The 18,350-nt window shown below is 49.4% G+C and overlaps 1 protein-coding gene across 4 annotated transcripts in view; it reads right to left on the bottom strand.

Annotated features, from left to right (window-relative positions):
* Positions 1-18,350, bottom strand: part of CEP350 (centrosomal protein 350) — an 89,848-nt gene that overhangs the window by 51,253 nt on the left and 20,245 nt on the right. For 2 of the 4 annotated variants that reach the window (XM_055119862.1, XM_055119865.1), the window contains exons 3-11: positions 18,079-18,125; positions 16,994-17,108; positions 15,120-15,279; positions 12,092-12,714; positions 10,721-10,834; positions 6,522-6,635; positions 3,073-3,219; positions 2,333-2,994; positions 1,202-1,323 (exon numbers count right to left, since the gene is read on the bottom strand). In XM_055119862.1, coding sequence (XP_054975837.1) covers positions 1,202-1,323; positions 2,333-2,994; positions 3,073-3,219; positions 6,522-6,635; positions 10,721-10,834; positions 12,092-12,714; positions 15,120-15,279; positions 16,994-17,108; positions 18,079-18,125 — 2,104 coding nt within the window. The remainder of the gene's footprint in view (positions 1-1,201; positions 1,324-2,332; positions 2,995-3,072; positions 3,220-6,521; positions 6,636-10,720; positions 10,835-12,091; positions 12,715-15,119; positions 15,280-16,993; positions 17,109-18,078; positions 18,126-18,350) is intronic. The other 2 variants (XM_055119864.1, XM_055119866.1) reach the window with 1 other exon arrangement.

Below are 18,350 nucleotides of genomic sequence, written 5' to 3'. Positions count from 1 at the left end.
AATAAGAATATACACTTGAAATACTTTAGATCAGGGCTCAGAATCTAAAAAGTTCTCAGTGAGGGGCTGGAGCAATAGCACAGCGGGTAGGGCGTTTGCCTTGCACGCGGTCGACCCGGGTTCGATTCCCAGCATCCCATATGGAATTACTCCTGAGCACCGCCAGGAGTAATTCCTGAGTGCAGAGCCAGTAGTCAGCCCTGAGGATCACTGGGTGTGACCCAAAAAGCAAGCAAACAAACAAAAAAAACAAAATAAAAAGTTCTCAGTGAATGTTATTTTTACCATTATTACTCTTTGCTGGGGGGTTGGGGGAGATGAAGAAGGCAAGAGGACAATGTACTCAAAATTTGACATTGGGGGCTGGAGCGATAGCACAGCGGGGAGGGCGTTTGCCTTGCACACGGTTGATCCAGGTTCAATTCCCAGCATCCCATAGGGTCCCCTGAACACCAGGAGTAATTCCTGAGTGCATCACCAGGAGTAATCCCTGTGCATCGCCGGGTGTGACCCAAAAAGAAAAAAAAATTGACATTGATCTAAATTTTATTTGTGCATTCCCCAGAGTCTCAAAATCTTTCTCTTCCCAAAATGATTACTGTAAAATATAATTTGTGACCATGCAATCTTGAAATCCTCTCATTTTCCAAGCACAGTCTATGTCATTGTTTTGAAAATAACGTTATCACAGTAAAACATTTGTTAAGAAAAGTTCAGGCAAAACAGCCCACCCTTGCTAGTCTGAAATCAAATCTAATCTCGTCCAAATCCTTGTTCATATTCATATCCAAGTACAGGGTGCTGAGTGGTGAGAGTGCTAAATCGGTATGAGCACCGGAACAAACTATAAATGAAAAAGGTGATAAAAGTCCCTTTTTAAATTTTTCAGCATGAATACTCTTACATTAATTCCACTGTGACTTAATGACAAAGTTTCTACTATGTTTAGTTCAGGGAAAGCAAGAATGGTTCCAACTGTGGTTGATCCCAGAGCCAAGGTCACTTCCATGGGCTATAATAAGGTAGAAACCAGACAAAAGATGAGGATGTGAGTGTGACCAGGGTGTGGGGTCACCAGAATATACTAAGAAACACCAAGCTCTGCACTCCCAGAAGACCTCCAACAAGACAAACTGAGCCCAGACCGCTCAGCTCCGTTTGAGGGGAAGGGAGACCCTCGCCCACGCTCGTCTTGCTTTACCTGGTGAGAAGCTGTGGGGGCTCAGACAGGGACATGTCGCTGCTGGATGATGCGCTGGGGGGACGCTCCTGCACTTTGTTCTCTTTGTCCGACTCCCCGGAGGGCTGATACCCTGGTCTGACCTAGGAGAAAACCCACCGACACTGTGAGTCCCACAGAGACAGGCACGTGAGACCACGCGAGAGAAAGACGGAGTCCTTCCCAGTCTGCACAGGCTCCCGCTCGGAGCGAAGAAAGCCAGTCAAGCCTAGTTTGAAAAACAGCTGTCATGACTAGCAGCTAAGTGACATATTTTGAGAAGACATGCTTTCGAAATCTCTGCCACCAGGTACGCAGAAATACCATTCGCCCCTCCATCTTCCTCAGGGTTCCAAGGATGCACTGAACCACCACAAAAGTCCTTAAAACAAACTGCAGTAGTACATGCACATGTATGGTCTCAAATCCATCCTGACCAATCTTAAAATAGGATTAAATAGATTTTATATATATATATTTCTTTTCTGCTTTCAGCACAGATTGCAAAACCTATAGGATGGAAATCAGGCAGTTTATGAATGAAACTTGGTACATGTCCTGTAACAAATAAGTTATGACAGGAGATATCACTAACAATCCCTCCAAGGAACGCCCAACACTAATTTTCCATCATAATGACCAAATTGGACCAGAGCGGTAGCACAGCAGGTAGGGCATTTGCCTTGCACGCGGCCAACTGGGTTCAATTTCTCCGTCCCTCTTGGAGAGACCAGCAAGCTACCAAGACTATCCCGCCCGCATGGCAGAGCCTGGCAAGCTCCCCATGGCATATTCAATATGCCAAAAACAGTCACAACAAGTCTCAGCATGGAAGCGTTACTGGTGCCCGCTCGAGCAAATCGATGAACAACAGGATGACAGTGCGACAGTGCTACGACTAAATACCAGTTTCATGGAAGTCATCGTTATAGTAGCATTTGCTGGGCCGGCCTGTCTACCAGGAATGGCGGGCACTGGACAGAAAGGCCAGCCAACTGGCTGCTCGGTCAGGAAGGATGTCCTCTGAGTCTTGCCCCGGAACCCCCAAGTCTCAGCCTGTCCCGTCTGAGCCCCGCCCCACCCCGGGGTCCCTGGCTGAGTCCTGCCCTGTACCTGCGTGTCGGCCCCGGCCTGCGTCCGCGCGGCCTCCTCGAGCGGGCCCTTGCCCAGCAGCAGTCTGGAGTAGGTGTCCTGCAGCCGCCGGGACGCGGGGGCCTGCTCGGGGGGCGCGGCGCGGCCCTTGGCAAAGGCTTCCCTCTGCTTCCGGTACAGCTCCTGCAGCCGCTTGTTCTTCTGCTCCGTGGCCTCCTTCTGCGCCCGCTTCTCCTCGCTCTGCTTCCGCTTCCGCTCCTCCTGCTGCCGCACAATGTACTGCCGCACCTCGTCCGAGTCGTAGTGGCGCTTCTTGGAGGTCACGGGTGGCTCGTCGCCGGCCGCCACCTTGTCGGGCTTCCTCTTCCCGGGGCTCTGGCTCCGGAGTGCCAGGGCCGGGGCGGCTGCCGCCTGATTCGGGGCGTCCCCTCCGGGGTCCGGCCCTGGCACCTGGGCTGCGGACTCCAGCTGCAGATCGTCCAGGATGCCGCGGATGGCGTCGGGGAGGAAGTCTGCGTTCAAGGCCACCGTGTCTTCCTGCTGTGAGTCGGCGAGGGCCGGCGCGGCCTTCCGGGTGCTGCTCTCCGCCCGCGGCCTGCTCCGGGCCCGCTCCGTGCTGCGAGGGAGGCGCCTGGGCGCCACGTCCAGCCGAGGCTCGGAGTCGGCACGGCCCAGGGTGGCCCCTGTGGAGAGGCAGCTGTCAGTGACCACGGCAGCTCTAGGCCCCCTCTCTGCGGGCGAGTGACCCGGGAAGTACTCACCGGGCGTCAGGGCGCTATCCCTCCCGCCGCGGTCGCTCGAGGCTGTCCTGCGCTCTCTCTGGTCCATCCGGGGCACAGGGCCCAGAATCTTCTTGACCAACTTCTGTCCATCTCGCCAGGAGGATGTACTGATCAGACGACTGCTACCTGAAATATTGACACGTCCAGAGAGGGGCACATGTCTGACTGCAATTAGTATTACAGCCACAAAGCTGCTGTAAGAAGAATACATAAAATCTGCAGAAATGCTTCCACGCCAGGCTGAATCTCATCACCCCAGAGCGGGGCAGGTGGCCCCCATCTGCCCAAACTGGGCCCTGACAGCCGAAAACCTCTATAACCCAATCAGCACCACGCTCGGGGATGGACCCTGGACAGGCCTCAGCCAGAAACTGATCTGCTGAAAAACTCAGAAATTGTGACCGAAATCCCCAGACTCTCATGGAGCAGGGGATGGGTGACCTCCCCCATCTTCCTGTTCTTCTGGGAGCCTGGCAGTCACATCCACAAACTGCCTCTGGAGCCATGTAAGCTTACAAGTGGCCATGATTCAGAGACCCAAATAAATCTCAAAAGAGATCAGTGAGCTGCAAAGATGCTTCCAGACCCCAAAATTAACACCCAGTTAAGAATTTAATCCCAGCTCTATTACCCCATTCAAAATTTTAGAATTCCTGGAGTGTGCAGCTGTATTTTCAACTGTGTGACATCTCATACTCCATACCATGGAAATACCAGGAGCTGCACACCACACTGGATGGCGTGGAAAATAGAAGACAACCACTCTTGATTAAGAAGCTATTAATACACAAGGCTTAACTTCTAACAACATGTTGTTAACCTCTTATACAAGGGCCTAATGGCTCCTGGGAGAGATTCAACAATTTTCACACAGTTTCTTCAAAGGAAATCTTTTTTTGATCATTTTTGGCAGATTATCCATAACAAGTAATATAAAATAAATTAGTTAGGGCCTGCTATTGGGGCAGGCTCACGTGGTAGTTCGGTCAATTGGCAATAATGATGGTGGGATTGGTGTTGGAATATTGAATGTAATAAATCATCATGAATAGCTATAAAAATTTTAAATCTTTGAAAAAATATATACAAAATCATACCATGGTTATTTTTCAATGGGACTTTCCGTGATACTCTAATATTATAACAAAAGACTTTTGGGCAGGCCCAGAGTGACAGCACAGCATGCCTTGCATGCAGCCAACCAGCCATCCAGGATTCAATTTCCGGCATCCCATATGGTCCCCTGAGCACTGTCAGGAGTGATTCCTGAGTGCACAGGCAAAGGTAAGCCCTGGGAATCACTGGATATGATCCAAAAAAGACAAAAAAAAATTTAGAAAGGAGTTTTGGGCAGGAGCAATAAATAGTACAGAGGGGAGGGACTTGCCTTGTCTTTGCCAGGTTGATCCCTGGCACCACAGACAGTGCCCTGGGCCCCTTACCAGAGTGATTCCTGAGTATAGTGCCAGGCGCAAGCCCTGAGCACTGATGGGCATGACCAAAAAACCAAATAAATCCACAAGAGGCATTCTAGCAGAGCCAGGTGGGGGAAATATGAGCCATGAAATCACGGGGGCTGGCTCTGGTGCGTGATGGGGCACTTATGTTTCCCACAGCTTTCCGCCTGTATTACGTGGCTATGGACAATGCTCTAATATCCAAAGGGCAGTAGGTGGGAAGACGGTTTCCCAGCTCTGTATCAAGAGGACTTCATGGTGGCAGGAAGAGAAGTGTTTCAGTGTACATGCAGAGGAAGGCATGCAGAGCCCCGGGTTCAACCCCGGGCACTGCCAGCTCCCCTGAACACGTCTGGGGGTGGCCCCTGCCAGCACCACCAGTGTTCAAGCCCCAGCCCCCAGTCCTGTGCCAGGAGTTGTCACTCAGAACTGCCTGGTGTGGCTACATTAAAAATATACATCCAATGGCTCAGTAAAGAGTTGATGAGATTAGTGCAAAAAGTCAAAGCTCCCCTTTCTGCTGATAAAATATCCTAACAGAACATGTGTTCGTTCTAGGCACTGAAAAAGGGTTTCAAAGTCTAAACATAAATACAGTTTTAGTAAAGACAATATGCGATAGTTCAGTTTTGAAATGTTTTTGCAACTTGCGACTCTGAAGCAATCTAGCTGAATATTTTGTGTGGTTTTGATTTGGTTTTCTGGTTTGGGTCCACACCTGGCAGTACTCAGGACTTACTCCTGGCTCTGTGTTCATGGATTATTCATGGTGGGGCTTGGGGGGGGTCCATCTGCAGTGTCCAGGACCGGACCTGGGTCAGATGTATGCAAGGTAAGTCCCTTGACCCCCAGACTATCTCTCTGGTCCTTTCTCTTAAAATACTTTTAAAGGTTTTAGGTCTCAAACTTTTATGTTCTTAAGCATTATAAGGGAATAGGCATCTTTACAATCCTAGCCTAATTTTCTCAGCTAAAAGCAAGCAACCATGTATATATTGGGCAAATATTTATAAAAGATGGCCTCCGAATATGCCACACAGTTATTTCTAAATTGTGGTTTTCTGGGGTAGCTTCATGCATCGTTGGCAGTAAAGCAGACTTTTACCATAGATGAAGTTTTATTATAGCCTGGGCACACTTGACAACACTCGTAAGTTACTGCCAGAGTGTGGCCAAGGCACACTACCACAAAACTGGAGGAGTTTTGACCTTTACTCAAGGTCAGAATTGCTAAGGAACAGCTGCTTGGCACTTCATTTCAACATCCAGCTCTGACACCAGTTTTGCATCATATCACTCAAGAAAGAAATACTCTGTCACACTCAGGAAAGTTACACTACTGTGAAATTTTAATGTATTTGTACGTAAATAGGATCCTTCTATTATGACTTCTATAGTTAATAGCAGATGTGATGAAATTTTAAAGCCCTCCTATTGACTAGTCTGTGCCCATAAAAACAAAGCACCTGGTGAAACACCGATCTGGGCCACAGGAGGTGGGGAGGGTGAGGGGGAAGGGGGAGCACTCCAAGAGTTGGACTTGGTACAAAAGCACAGCGGGGAGGGCATTTGCTTTGCACAAGGCACTGACCCGGGTTCAATCCCCAGCATCCCATAGGGTCCCCTGAGCACTGCCAGGAGTGATTCCTGAGTGCAGAGCCAGGAGAAACCCCTGAGCATCGTCGGGTGTGACCCAAAAAGAAAATAAAAATAAGGAATAATTTGGAGGGTGATAATGAAGTTTGCCATCACAGTGCATGCATGGTATAAACAGACATGAAAACTTACCACGTATATTCTAGGTATGTGGAGTTTCTTCGACATCAATAATACGTTCAGAAAAATACACGCAAATGGAAGAATTTTAGGGCAGTGGAGCCGTGTGTGCCCCGCCAGAAGGCTCCTGGGGAGCGAACACCACAGAGCATGCTGATGCCACAGCGTTTGGGCGGGGGTGCCGAAGGGACTGACCTGCTCTGCATTCCGAACTCGAAAACTGCGCAACCTTCTGGACTTTCCGGACCGGCTTGACAATTTTCTTCTCCTTGTTCCTCTCAGCAGGCTTGTCTTTCACAGAGACATCATCTGAAAAGCAAGATCAACTATCACATATCTAGAATGATTCCCACTTGCCCGCGACACCGTCCCCCAGGTTGCGGAATCTGTGTCGGGCAGTGGGAAGAGAAGTCTCCGCTGAGAAGCTTTCTCTCACCTGCACGCTGCCACTGTCCCTTCTCGCGTGACACGGTCAAATATTGCCCCTGACTTAGAAAGAGCTGAAGATTGGGTTCCCACTGTTCCTGTTTTCTGAAAGCCTTTAAGAATTCTACCTTATTTTCACTGATCTGATGAAATGCTATAGGAAAACCAGGATGACCCTATTTGTAGAATCTTGGAGATATCCAGTTTCAGAAATTACTGGTCCATCTAAAAATGCCTACATAACTTAGTATCTGTGAGCTGTTAAAATAAACCTTAAGAAACAGTCAATAAAGGGGCCGGAGCTATAGCACAGAGGGTAGGGCGTTTGCCTTGCACGCGGCAGACCCGGGTTCGATCCCCGGCATCCCATATGGTCCCCCAAGCACCGCCAGGAGTAATTCCTGAGTGCAAAGCCAGGAGTAACCCCTGAGCATCACTGGGTGTGACCCAAAAAAAGCAAAAAAAAAAAAAAAAAGAAACAGTCAATAAGGGCCAGAGCGATAAGACAGCAGGCAGAAGTTTGCATTGCATGTGATCAGCCAGGGTTCAATCCCCTGGTTCAATCCCTGGCATCCCATAGGATCCCCTGAACACTGCCAAGAATAACTCCTGAGTGCAGAGTCACCCCTAAGCATTGCTGGGGGTGACATAAGAAGCAAAACAACAACAACAACAACAACAAAAAACCCAGAAACAGTTAATAATAGATTCCTACACTAGGCCCTTTAGTGCTAGTACAATGTTGAGATAGTTCACATACAGATTAGTACTGATTTTTAAAATTCCAATCTGGGGGCATACACTGACCACACACAGGAGTGAAAATTCCCCTCAGTCACAGAGCCAGATAAATGTGCTTTTCAGCATATCCCAGGAGGCTGGACACGGTGCAGGAGGTAAGGCACTCACTTGCCTTGCACGTGGCCAGCCTAGTTTGAATCTCTGGCACTGCATACAGTCCCCTGGGCACCGCCAGGATCACACGAGCCAGGGATAGCCCCTGAGCACTGCTGGGCATCACCCCAATGAAATAAACAAATCAGGAAATCAAGAACATCTCAAGCACCATATTCTGGCAAAGCAGACTTGAGCAGGAGTCAAGGGCCTGTGGCCTGCGCATCCGTCATGTCTAAGGAACAGTCAGGGGGTGGCAGGGAGAGAAGAGCAATGGGAATGAGGACGCAAGAGCTGGCTGGGAGACCAGGGGCGCAGAAACTCAGCTTTTACTCAAGAGAAGACAAAAATGGGGAGCATTTCGATCGGAGAAGTTACAGGATCTAAGTTTCCATTCTAGAAACACAACTTTTGTCACTGGGAAGTGCAGGCTCGTGAAGAGGGAAGGCCCGGGAGACCAGTCAGCAGGCAGCGGCAGAATCCAGGCAGGTGGCAAGATTCCAGGGGGAGTGAGAGGTAGAGAAACTGGCTGCATTTTATTTATTGGGTTTGGTTTTTTGGGGTCGGGGGTTGCTCCTGGCTCTGCACTCAGGAATCACTCATAGTGGTGCACCGGGGACCCTAAAGGATGCCAGGGATCAAACCCAGGTTGGCCACGAGTAAGGCAAACGCCCTCCCCACTATGCTGTGTTTGAGACTACAGACAGTGTTAGATTCAACGAAGCAGGTGAGAGACAGAGGAAAGAGTCAAGAGTGACTTGAGACCTGGGTCCTGGGAAGGGTAAGATCTCCTGATACAGAGACAGGCAGAGGAGAAGGGTTAAGGGGCACAAGATGATCCTATTTCTTTAGTTCTATTTGAGCACATGAAAATGGCGTGATGAACCTCTCAGACATACAAGTCGGGGTTGGGGGGAGGGAGTTAGCTGCTGTCCATGAATCAGACCTCTGGCCCAACACGGTTCACCAGTGGAGCATTTGCCTGGGATGTGTGGGCCCTGGGTTCAATTCCTGACACCACCAAAAACAAAACAAAACCAAAAAAACCTGAGTTCAAAGATCTGTGAGTCAAGCACATAAATCTGGGAACCATTTATTAGCACCAGAATAAAGTCCCAAAAGTAGATTTTTTTTTTTAATGGACGAAGATGAGAAAGGAGAAGGAAGGGAAGGGAAGAAGAGGAGGTAAAAAAGAAAACAACATGTGAGCAATGTGAGGCAAGCAGGGCCAGAAGAGGAGGGAAGAAAGACGGAGCCAAGTCCTGCGCCCCAGCACGCCGACACCCAGAGACCCAGGTAGTTGGGCAAGGGGGAAGCAAACGGAAAGGCGGAAACGACACTGACAGTATCCTCCACGCCAAAAGGAGTTTCCAGGAAGGGCCTGCCCACATGCAACGTGGCGAGAGAGGGCAAGGAAGACAGCTGGGAGCAGAGCGGGTAGGGGCAGGATGGGGCAGGGAGCGACAGTGCTGCGCCCAGGTCCACAGTCCACAGGGCAGAACAGTTCAGAAGCGATTCCAGAAGGGAGAAAGCAGAAGATGACACGCGTACTGCGACTTCCTCAGGCTTTGCGGTGAGAACAGAAATGGGGCAGAGCCGAAAAGGGGGAGAGAGTTTCCGGGGGCTGGAGCTATAGCACAGCAAGCTGGAGCACACCTCTGCATGCAGGAGGCCCGGGTTCAACCCCCAAACCACATGGTACCCTGAGTACTGCCAGAAGCACCCCTGAGCACTGAGCTAGACCAAACCCCCAGCACCACCAGGTGTAGACCCAAGCAGCAGATAAAATAAAATGAAAATGGAGCTTCTTATGGGATGGCTGAGGGAACAATCTGGTCAAACAGTGTGTGGGAGGGACAAGTCACTGATAAGCCGGGAAAGAAAAGCCTTAAATCCACAAGAACAAATGGAAATGGGCACACAAGGAGACAGGCTGTGCCTAGCCCGTGACGAAGATGAGACCAAAGCCACACAGCAGACACCTGCAGGAATCCTGACGTACAGATCTGCCAGTCTCGACAGAGCCGACGATCCCTGTTTCACAGACAGGGGAAGCAAGAGGAGGCGCCACCCTCACAGGCAACAGGCACAGCTGGAACCTGAACCTTATAAGCTGATTCCAAAATTGCCAATTCCAAAACCTTTGCTTCAACTAGGGTATCAGCCTTCTTTCCACATGAAGAAAAAAAATTCTGAATATATTATTACAACAAAGTAGCATGAAAAATCCAATGCCAGAGGATTTATTCATAGCCTCTCTATGGGAGGAAAGAGGGTTACTGTCAAGAGCTTAAAAGGCAGGGTCAGGAGGGCCAGAGCGATAGCACAGCGAGGAGGGCGTTTGCCTTGCATGTGGCTGACCTGTGTTCGATCCCCAGCATCCTATTGGGTCCCCCGAGCACTGCCAGGAGTGATTCCCCAGTGCAGAGCCAGGAGTCAGCCCTGAGCATCACCGAATAAAAAGTGCAAAGTCAGACGGAGACGCCCTTACCCGACATGCCCTTCCTATACGAAGAACATGCATCTTTCTTTCTGTCCTCATAACGCCTGTACCACTACTGACCATTTCTTCCTTCCTCCTTCCTTCCTACCCATTTTCAAGATTGCAGAAACGGGCAGGAGAGATAGTGCAGCAGAGGCACTTGCCTTGCATGCAGCCCACCCTGGTTCAACCCCCAGTGTTCCATACGGTCCCCAGAGCACCACCAGGAGTGATTCCTGAGCGCAGAGCCAGGAATCAGCCGAGAGCATCGCCAGGTATGGCCCAAACACCCTCCCCCCCCCCCAAAAAAAAGAATTAGATTTAAAACTAATTTAAAACTAAATACATAAAGATTGCAGAAGTGGAATGGAAGTAAACCGGGAGTCGCTGCTATGTTCCGTGCAACAGACGGGCCACCTCATTTCTGTCTCATCTAGCCCTGGAGGCTCAGGAAGGGAAAGCTCACTCCACCCCGTTAGTAAGAAGCTCCCCGCCAGGACAGGAGACCCGCCTCCGCTGGGCGACAATCCTGCCTCCAGAGCGGAAGCAGACCGCGCAGGAGGGACCGCTCGGGGCCCGTGGGGGCTCCCACCTGCCAGGTGCCGCGCCAGGTCCCGACACAGCTCTCGGCTCAGGCTCTGGAACTCGGCCTCCTGCCACACCTTCCCATCGGGCGTCCGGATCTTGGTCTCTGAAGTATTGAACCCTGCGTGGTGAACCATCACACAGAGCGGATCTTACTATGAAGTCTAGGACAGGCCTCTCTCGAGAAGGAATGAACAGAGCATGAAAGTCACTGTTGGGCTGGAGCAACAGCACAGCGAGGAGGGAGTCTGCCTTGCACGTGACCAACCCGGGTTCGATTCCCAGCATCCCATAGGGTCCCCCGAGCACCGCCAGGAGTAATTCCTGAGTGCAGAGCCAGGAGGGACCCCTGAGCATTGCTGGTGTGACTCAAAAAGCCAAGAAAAAAAAAATGTCCAACAGCTGGGGCCAGAACAACAGTACAGCGGGTAGGGTATTTGTCCTGCATGAGTCCGACCCAGGTTCGATCTCTGGCATCCCATAGGTGACTCCTGAGTGCAGAGCCAGCAGTGACCTCTGCGTGTTGCCTCAATAGGGTGTGCCCACACTGCTCTGCTCTCCCCAGCAACCACCTAGTTTCTGTCCCCAAGGTCGTTCCTGCTCTAGACACTAAATAGATGGGATCTATTGTCACCTGGGACTGGCTTCTTCTTATTTTTTTTTGCTTTTTGGGTCATACCCGGCAATGCACAGGGGTTACTCCTGGCGATGCTCGGGGGACACTATGGGATGCCAAGGACTGAACCTGGGTCGGCCGTCGGCCGTGTGCAGGGCAAACGCCCTCCCCGCTGTGCTATCGCTCCAGCCCTGGGACTGGTTTCTTACACTGTGCATGTTTTTCAAAGTCTATTTGCCCTGACACAGGTATCAGGTTGCATTTATTTATTTGTTTGTTTGTTTATTTATTTTTCTGCTTTTTGGGTCACACCTGGCGATGCACAAGGGTTACTCCTGGCTCTGCACTCAAGAATCACTCCTGGCGGTGCTCAGGGGACCCTATGGGATGCTGGGAATCGAACCCATGTTGGCCACGTGCAAGGCAAAGGCCCTACCCGCTGTGCTATCGCTCCAGCCCCCTGAATTTATTTTTATTGTGCAATAATATTCTGCCCTATGGATATACTAACACTCACACACACATGTAATATATAATATATACAGGTTTCTTCTTTATTTGGGGGTGGGTGGGTCACACTCTTCAGCGACATCTAAGAACTTACCTCTTCAACACACACACACACACACACACACGCACGCACGCACACATAATTAGTTTCTTATGTCTCTGACTTTAGAGTCACAACCCTCCCACCCTCCACCCCCCAACACAATCCTGGGAAGACCGAGGGGTGGAGAAGGAGACGAGCACGTCACCCACCTCGGTATATTGGAGCCGGGGGCGCCGTGGCCACCTTCCGAACCTTGGCGGTCACAGAGCTGTCCACGTTGACCAGCATCACCGGGTGGTCCAGGCGGCGCAGGTTCAGGCCCTGCCCGCCGACTCCCTCCGAATGCTCCCACTGCTTCCGGATCCTCTCCTTGAGTCGCTCCAGCTTGACGTCATGCTGGCGCCGCTTCAGGAGCTCCAGCCTCTGGGAGCTGGCCGTGCTGGTGGAGGAGGGGGACGAGTCCGCCAGCCGCTGCCCTTTCGACTCAGCGTCGGGGACCCCGTTGCAGCCCGCGGCCTTGGCGCCGTTCTCGCTCCCCAGGGCCCTGGCGGGGCCGTCTTCCTCCGCCCGCGTGAGAGCGGCCAGGCCGGTGGCGCCCTCCGGGTTCTGCAGGGCCGCGATCGCCGGCCGATCGTTCAGGAAGTGAATGACGGTATCGTGGAGGACGGACGGGTGGGCGCTGTCCACGTCGCAGCCGCGGCCCGGCCACTCCTCCCGGCTGCCGCGCGCCCGGTGCCCGGCCTCGCCCACGTCCTTGCACGCGCCCACACAGCAGCCGTGCTTGAGCTCCACCGGGTTGGGGCTCCCGCTGGAGGGCGGGCCGTGGATTTCCCTGTTTGCGAAATGAGAAGCTTGAAATGGACAGTACGGTCAGCCGCTACGCTGAAACCGTCCGCAAACCAAACTGAGTGGAGAATACTCAGGGAACCCTAAAGCCTGCAAATTCCAGTCGCTGAAAAATAATCAAATAACCAATAATCACACTCAACTAATAATGAAACTCAGTGTTCAATGCCCCTTCTGTTTTTTCTTTTTTTTCAATGCCCCTTCTATTAAGCTACATACTGAATAATCTAAACCATAATGCACATACCATAAAGTTAGAAACATACAGAAGATTTTAGAGGTGAACTTAAAAATTCCAGAAAATGGGAATACAGTATGAGTTTGGACCCATCACCAAAATATATTTTTCTCTCCTCTATGAAGTCTTAGGGACAAAACGGTATGGCATGTCTTGTAACTTCTAAATAGTGCGCCAAACAACGAAAAAGACCAGGAGAAGAAATAAAGTGAGGAAAGATAATATACAAAAAATCTAGGGGCTGGAGCAATGGTAAATCAGGGAGTTTGCCTTGCACGCAGTCGACCAGGGTTCAATCCTGGCATCCCATATTGTCCCATGAGCACTGCGTTACCTGAGTATCGCTGGGTGTGACCCAACCACCCCCCCCAAGATCTTACTTCACAGACTATTTTACACTTCATTAGGCTGCATTTCAGGAAAAGTGGTACTTTAGGAGGTTAATGAAGATAAAGAAAATCCAGGATCATAAAGAAAACATCAGTGACCAGGGGGATCACCCAGAGGACTGGAGTCCCCTCTGACTTTGGGTTTTGTTTTACTCTTAGGCTTTAGGGCCACACTGGGCGATGCTCAGGGCTTACTCCTGGCTCTGTGCTCAAGGATCACTCCTGGCGGGGCTCAGGGACCATATGTGGTACTGGGGACTGAACCCACATCGGCCTCGTGCAAGGGAGTGCTCTACCCTCTGAACTATTGCTCCGGCCCCCAATTTTACTCTCATGTTTAATTCTAATTAAATAATTCAGGTCTAAAATTAGCAGATGTATGAAAAAAATAAGGCATAAAACAGTCGGTTCTATATCCAGTTTCAGTCTTAAAATGGGAAGATCAACTGACATCTGCTCCCCCAAAAGTAATTTCACAGAGACTCATGAAATATGCACTGCATCATAAATAACAAATCAGGAGGTTCACGATACAGTGTTTTAATCTTCCGGAACTAACTTTCTGCAATAAGATGTGGGAGCAATATTAATGGAATACACAGTGAATGGCACACATGTAAAGCGAATGCCTTAAGACAAATTCAGAGCCCAACATAAAATAATGTGATGTAACCAGAATCAAAATTATACAACAGGAAAATGCTGCTGCAGAGTAAGAGATTGGGTATTCTGGCAACACACAAGACAGTCACAGAGACTGGAGGAGAGAAGGGGGATAGAAACAGCAGGTGTCTGGGGCTAGAACCACAGGACAGGGGGAGGGCATTTGCCTTGCACACAGCCAACCCATGTTTGATCCCCGGCATCCCACAGGGTCCCCAGAACACCAGGAGTAATTCCTGAGTGCAGAGCCAGGAATAACCCTGAGCATCACCAGGTATGATCCAAAAAGCATAAAAAAGGGGGAAAAAATGCAAAGCATTTTGTATGATTCCTATTATAAGCATGTAAGCATCAGTCTTGAACATTGTACTAAGTTCCTGAAAGGGATCACTGACAATAAAGGAAAATAAAAACCAAATTATATTTTCAATAATAAATTTTGGGTAACTAATGGTACTGCAAGTAAATAAATAAATAAATGAAAGGAAAAGAATTAAGCTATACAGAAATCATGATGCAGAAGGCTTTTAACCTGAGACATAAGGAAAGAAAGCCGCACTTCTAGAGTGGGAATAAGTCATGCAGGACACATATTGTGTTATCACGATGGTGGCACACTGGGGTAAACACTACTACAGCTTCTTCCTTCCCAAATACCTGAACAACAACAAAAAGGGTACAAAGTCAATCTTGAGTCAGAGAGTCTGGGGTTAAGGTATTTGCCTGGTAGCCCGCTGACCCTGGTTCAAATTTATCAATCTGGTAGCCTGAGCACCACTACTTCTGAGAGCCAGGAATAGTCACTGAGCACCCCTGAATACATCCCACCCCAAAAAAGAGAAAACCTTTTTGGTTTTTTTTTTTTCCTGGTTCTGCAAATCAGTAATTACTCCTGGCAGTGCTCGGGAGACCCTATGGGGTGCCGGGGATTGAACCCAGATCAGCTTCATGCAAGGCCAACGCCCTCCCCGCTGTGCTGCTGCTCCAGGCCCTCAAATTTTTCTACTGGATCAGACTGTCATGAAAAACTTGGAAACCAAGTCATGCTCATTTCTGAGTCCCCTGGTTTGCCCTGCTGGGCGGCTTCTTTCTCCTCCTGACCTGTAGGACGCCAAAGGCTCGCGGAACTCCACGCGGTTGCTTTTCCTCACGTTGCTCTCCAGTGTGGTCGCTCTCAGCGGGCTGCGGGATTTCTCTTTCCGCGACTTGGAAGCTTTGGAGGCTGGAGCAGTGCCCCAGGGGTCATCCAGGTACCTGCCATCTGGAGGAAAAGGAAAGCTGTGAGGACACGGCATGTCGCCAACGTCCGCTAGCACCTGAGAAGACAACTGAAGCGTCTACCACTCCTGGCGTCTCTCAGTACAAGGAAATGTTCAGGTTAAGTTATGAAAGGTCCTCAGTCTAGAAAGACCCCGGTCTGAGCACACTATGGGAAATAAAATTTTACATACAAAATCCCCCCTTGGCAAAGACTCTCACTCAAAAATATGTATCAGGGGCTGGAGCAATAGCACAGCTGGTAGGGCATTCGCCTTGCATGCGGCCAACCCGAGTTCAAGTCTCAGCATCCCATAGGGTCCCCTGAGCACTGCCAGGAGTAATTCCTGAGTGCAGAGCCAGGAGGAACCCCTGTGCATTGCTGAGTGTGACCCAAAAAGAAAAAAAATTAAATTTAAATTAAAAAAAAATGTATCAGATAAAAACAACAAACACACAGGCTTAAGGGAAAAAAGGTTTGGGTGAAAAGTCTGAATCTGGAAGGGCTGGCCCATTTAAAGACCACAGAATTAAGTATATGATGAGTAAAAAGAAAATGTTTCGTGTCAATGTCTGACAGCGTCTATAAAATATATTCCAATTAAAACTTTAAACCCCAACAGAAAATACGAATCTCACTAAACCAACAAAATTTCAAAGTAATATAATCCAACTGTGAAGTTAAAAAAGAGAAAGGAGGAAGAGAAGAAGAGAGGAATAAAAGAAGAAAAGGAAGGAAGGCACGAGGAGGGAGGAAGGAAAGGAAGGAAGGAAGAAAAGAAGGGAGAGAGGAAGGCAGGGAGGGAGGTAGGGAGGGAGGGAGAAAGGGATGAAGGCAGGAAGGCAGGCAGACAAGAGGAGGGAGGAAGGCAGAAAGGAAAGAAAGGGGGGAGGGAGGGAGAGGGAAGGAGGGAGGACCCGAGAACTCCAAAGACTCAAAATTAAATTCTGATCACTAAATAAAAAAGCAGGTGTGAGCAGTGCCTGCAGCACGAGTCGCTGCTAAAGCAGGCGGAGCATCATCTACAGCCACGGCAGCCTGGCCGCCTCCTGACCATCCGGTCTCAAAGCAAAGGAAATGACGGGCTGGAGCGATAGCACAGCGGGGAGGACGTTTGCCTCACATGCAGCCGATGCAGGTTCGATTCCCAGCATCCCATAGGGTCCCCCGAGCACCGCAGAGCCAGGAGTGACCTCTGTGCACTGCCGGGTGTGACCAAAAAAAGAAAAAGGAATGAAATGCTTCTGACAACACAGTCTGACGAAAGCAGCAAGCTGGGGCTTAATGGGACTATACTAAATAAAACCAAAGGGTCAGAGCAATAGCACCGTGGGAGGGCGCTGGCCTAGCACGCGGCCCACCAGGGTTTGATTCCTCTATGGTTCCCTGAGACTATCAGGAATGATCCCTGAGCACAGAGCCAGGAGTAAGTCCTGTAGTCCCCCAAAAACAAGAAGAAAAATAAAGAAAAATGAGGCCCAGAGAGCAATAGTACAGGGGAAGGGGGTTTGCCTTGCAAGTGGCCCAACCAGGTTCGATCCCCGGCACCCCATGTGGTCCGTGGAGCCCCACCAGGAGTGATCCCTGAGCGCAGAGCCAGGAGTCAGCCCTGAGTACTACAGGGAGTGGATCCCAAACAAAAACTAAACGGGAAATAAAACTAATAAAAATGTTTTCAATTAATACGTGTTATCTTTGAAAGCAACTGCAGTCCTACCTTTCCTACTGATTTTTCGAGTTGCACTTGCTGGCAATTTCTTGGTGTCCATGACAGGATCAAACACAGCTGTGCTTGTCGGGGCTACTTCCAATTTGTTCTCGATGTGTCTCAGCTAAAGCACAAACACCATCACAACAACACATTAATTCTGTAAATAACCCAGTTACCACTGAGCTACGTAATTTTGTAAAATTATGCCTTCCTCCAAAGCGGAAAACTCAGGAATGCTTTCTTGCAATTTCCTTTTTCCCTTTATCACTTTAGCTATGAGAACGTTTACTGGGGTAATTCAGCGTTACCCCAGTTTTGTCAACAAAATAAAACAGATTCTAAAAATAGCAAGAGCTATTTCTTGTATCGACCGATTATCCATTTTTAATAAAAAGTATGCAGTTTTATGCTTCTGAAATACAACGTTATACACTTCCCCGACCACCAACTGATGCTTGTTTTTATCAACAGGTAAGCTGAGTTCTCTGAAGTAGTCAATCCTCAACATTATATGCTGCATATCATTACAGTTACACAATTTACATGGGAAAAAGTCCAGGAGAACATAATTCTCCTGCATTAAATGTAAGACTATTCCAGACCCTCAACTTTTTAAAGTCTTTTATGTGTACAACAAGTTTCTTGTGTATGGGGCAGTGGCCTAGGATGTAACTCAGGGAGATCACTCAAGTGGCAGAGCACATGACAAGCAGGCCTGAGGCCCCGGGTTCAATCCCCACCACTTCTGGCATGATCCTAATGCCCCCCACTCCCAGCACCACTGAGAGGCCCAAGATCCTCAAGCACTGTCAGCTGTGGCCTATTTTTTAATAAAAGCAGATAGGGGACAGAGTTTGCCTGCACGTGGGCAACCTAGGTTTAAGCCCTGGTACCCTATACGGTTCCCACAGTCCACCCGCCAAGCACAGAGCCAGGAGTAAGTCCTGAGCACAGAGAAGAGCAAACCCAGCAGCAGCACCACCACACATACAAATAAAAAGCAGTATAAAAAAATTCTATCTAATTCAATCACAACAGGAAAAGCAATACTAGAAAGGAATGAGAGAGAGAAAGCAGCTGCAGGTACTTACAGCAGCCTTGGTTTGATAAAGTGCATCCCAAGTTGAGGTTATATCTGCTGGAAAGTGACATTTATTGAATTAGAATCTCTGAAGGGACCCGCACCAGCATTTTAACAGACCCCAGATGGACTCACACGTTTGAGACATGCTTCACGGGGCAGAGGCACCTCTCAGGAAGTGAGGTGTCATACTGAGTCACAACATGCTTCCCCCCACCCCATAAAGTTGAGGGTTCCAATATAGGGGTGAGCCTTATATTTAAAAAAACAGGGGTCAGAGCG

The sequence above is a fragment of the Sorex araneus genome, chromosome X (genome assembly GCF_027595985.1).
Source record: "Sorex araneus isolate mSorAra2 chromosome X, mSorAra2.pri, whole genome shotgun sequence".
Taxonomy (NCBI): domain Eukaryota; kingdom Metazoa; phylum Chordata; class Mammalia; order Eulipotyphla; family Soricidae; genus Sorex; species Sorex araneus.
Note: the sequence above shows the minus strand (reverse complement) of the source record. Positions and strands in the feature narration are given on the sequence as shown.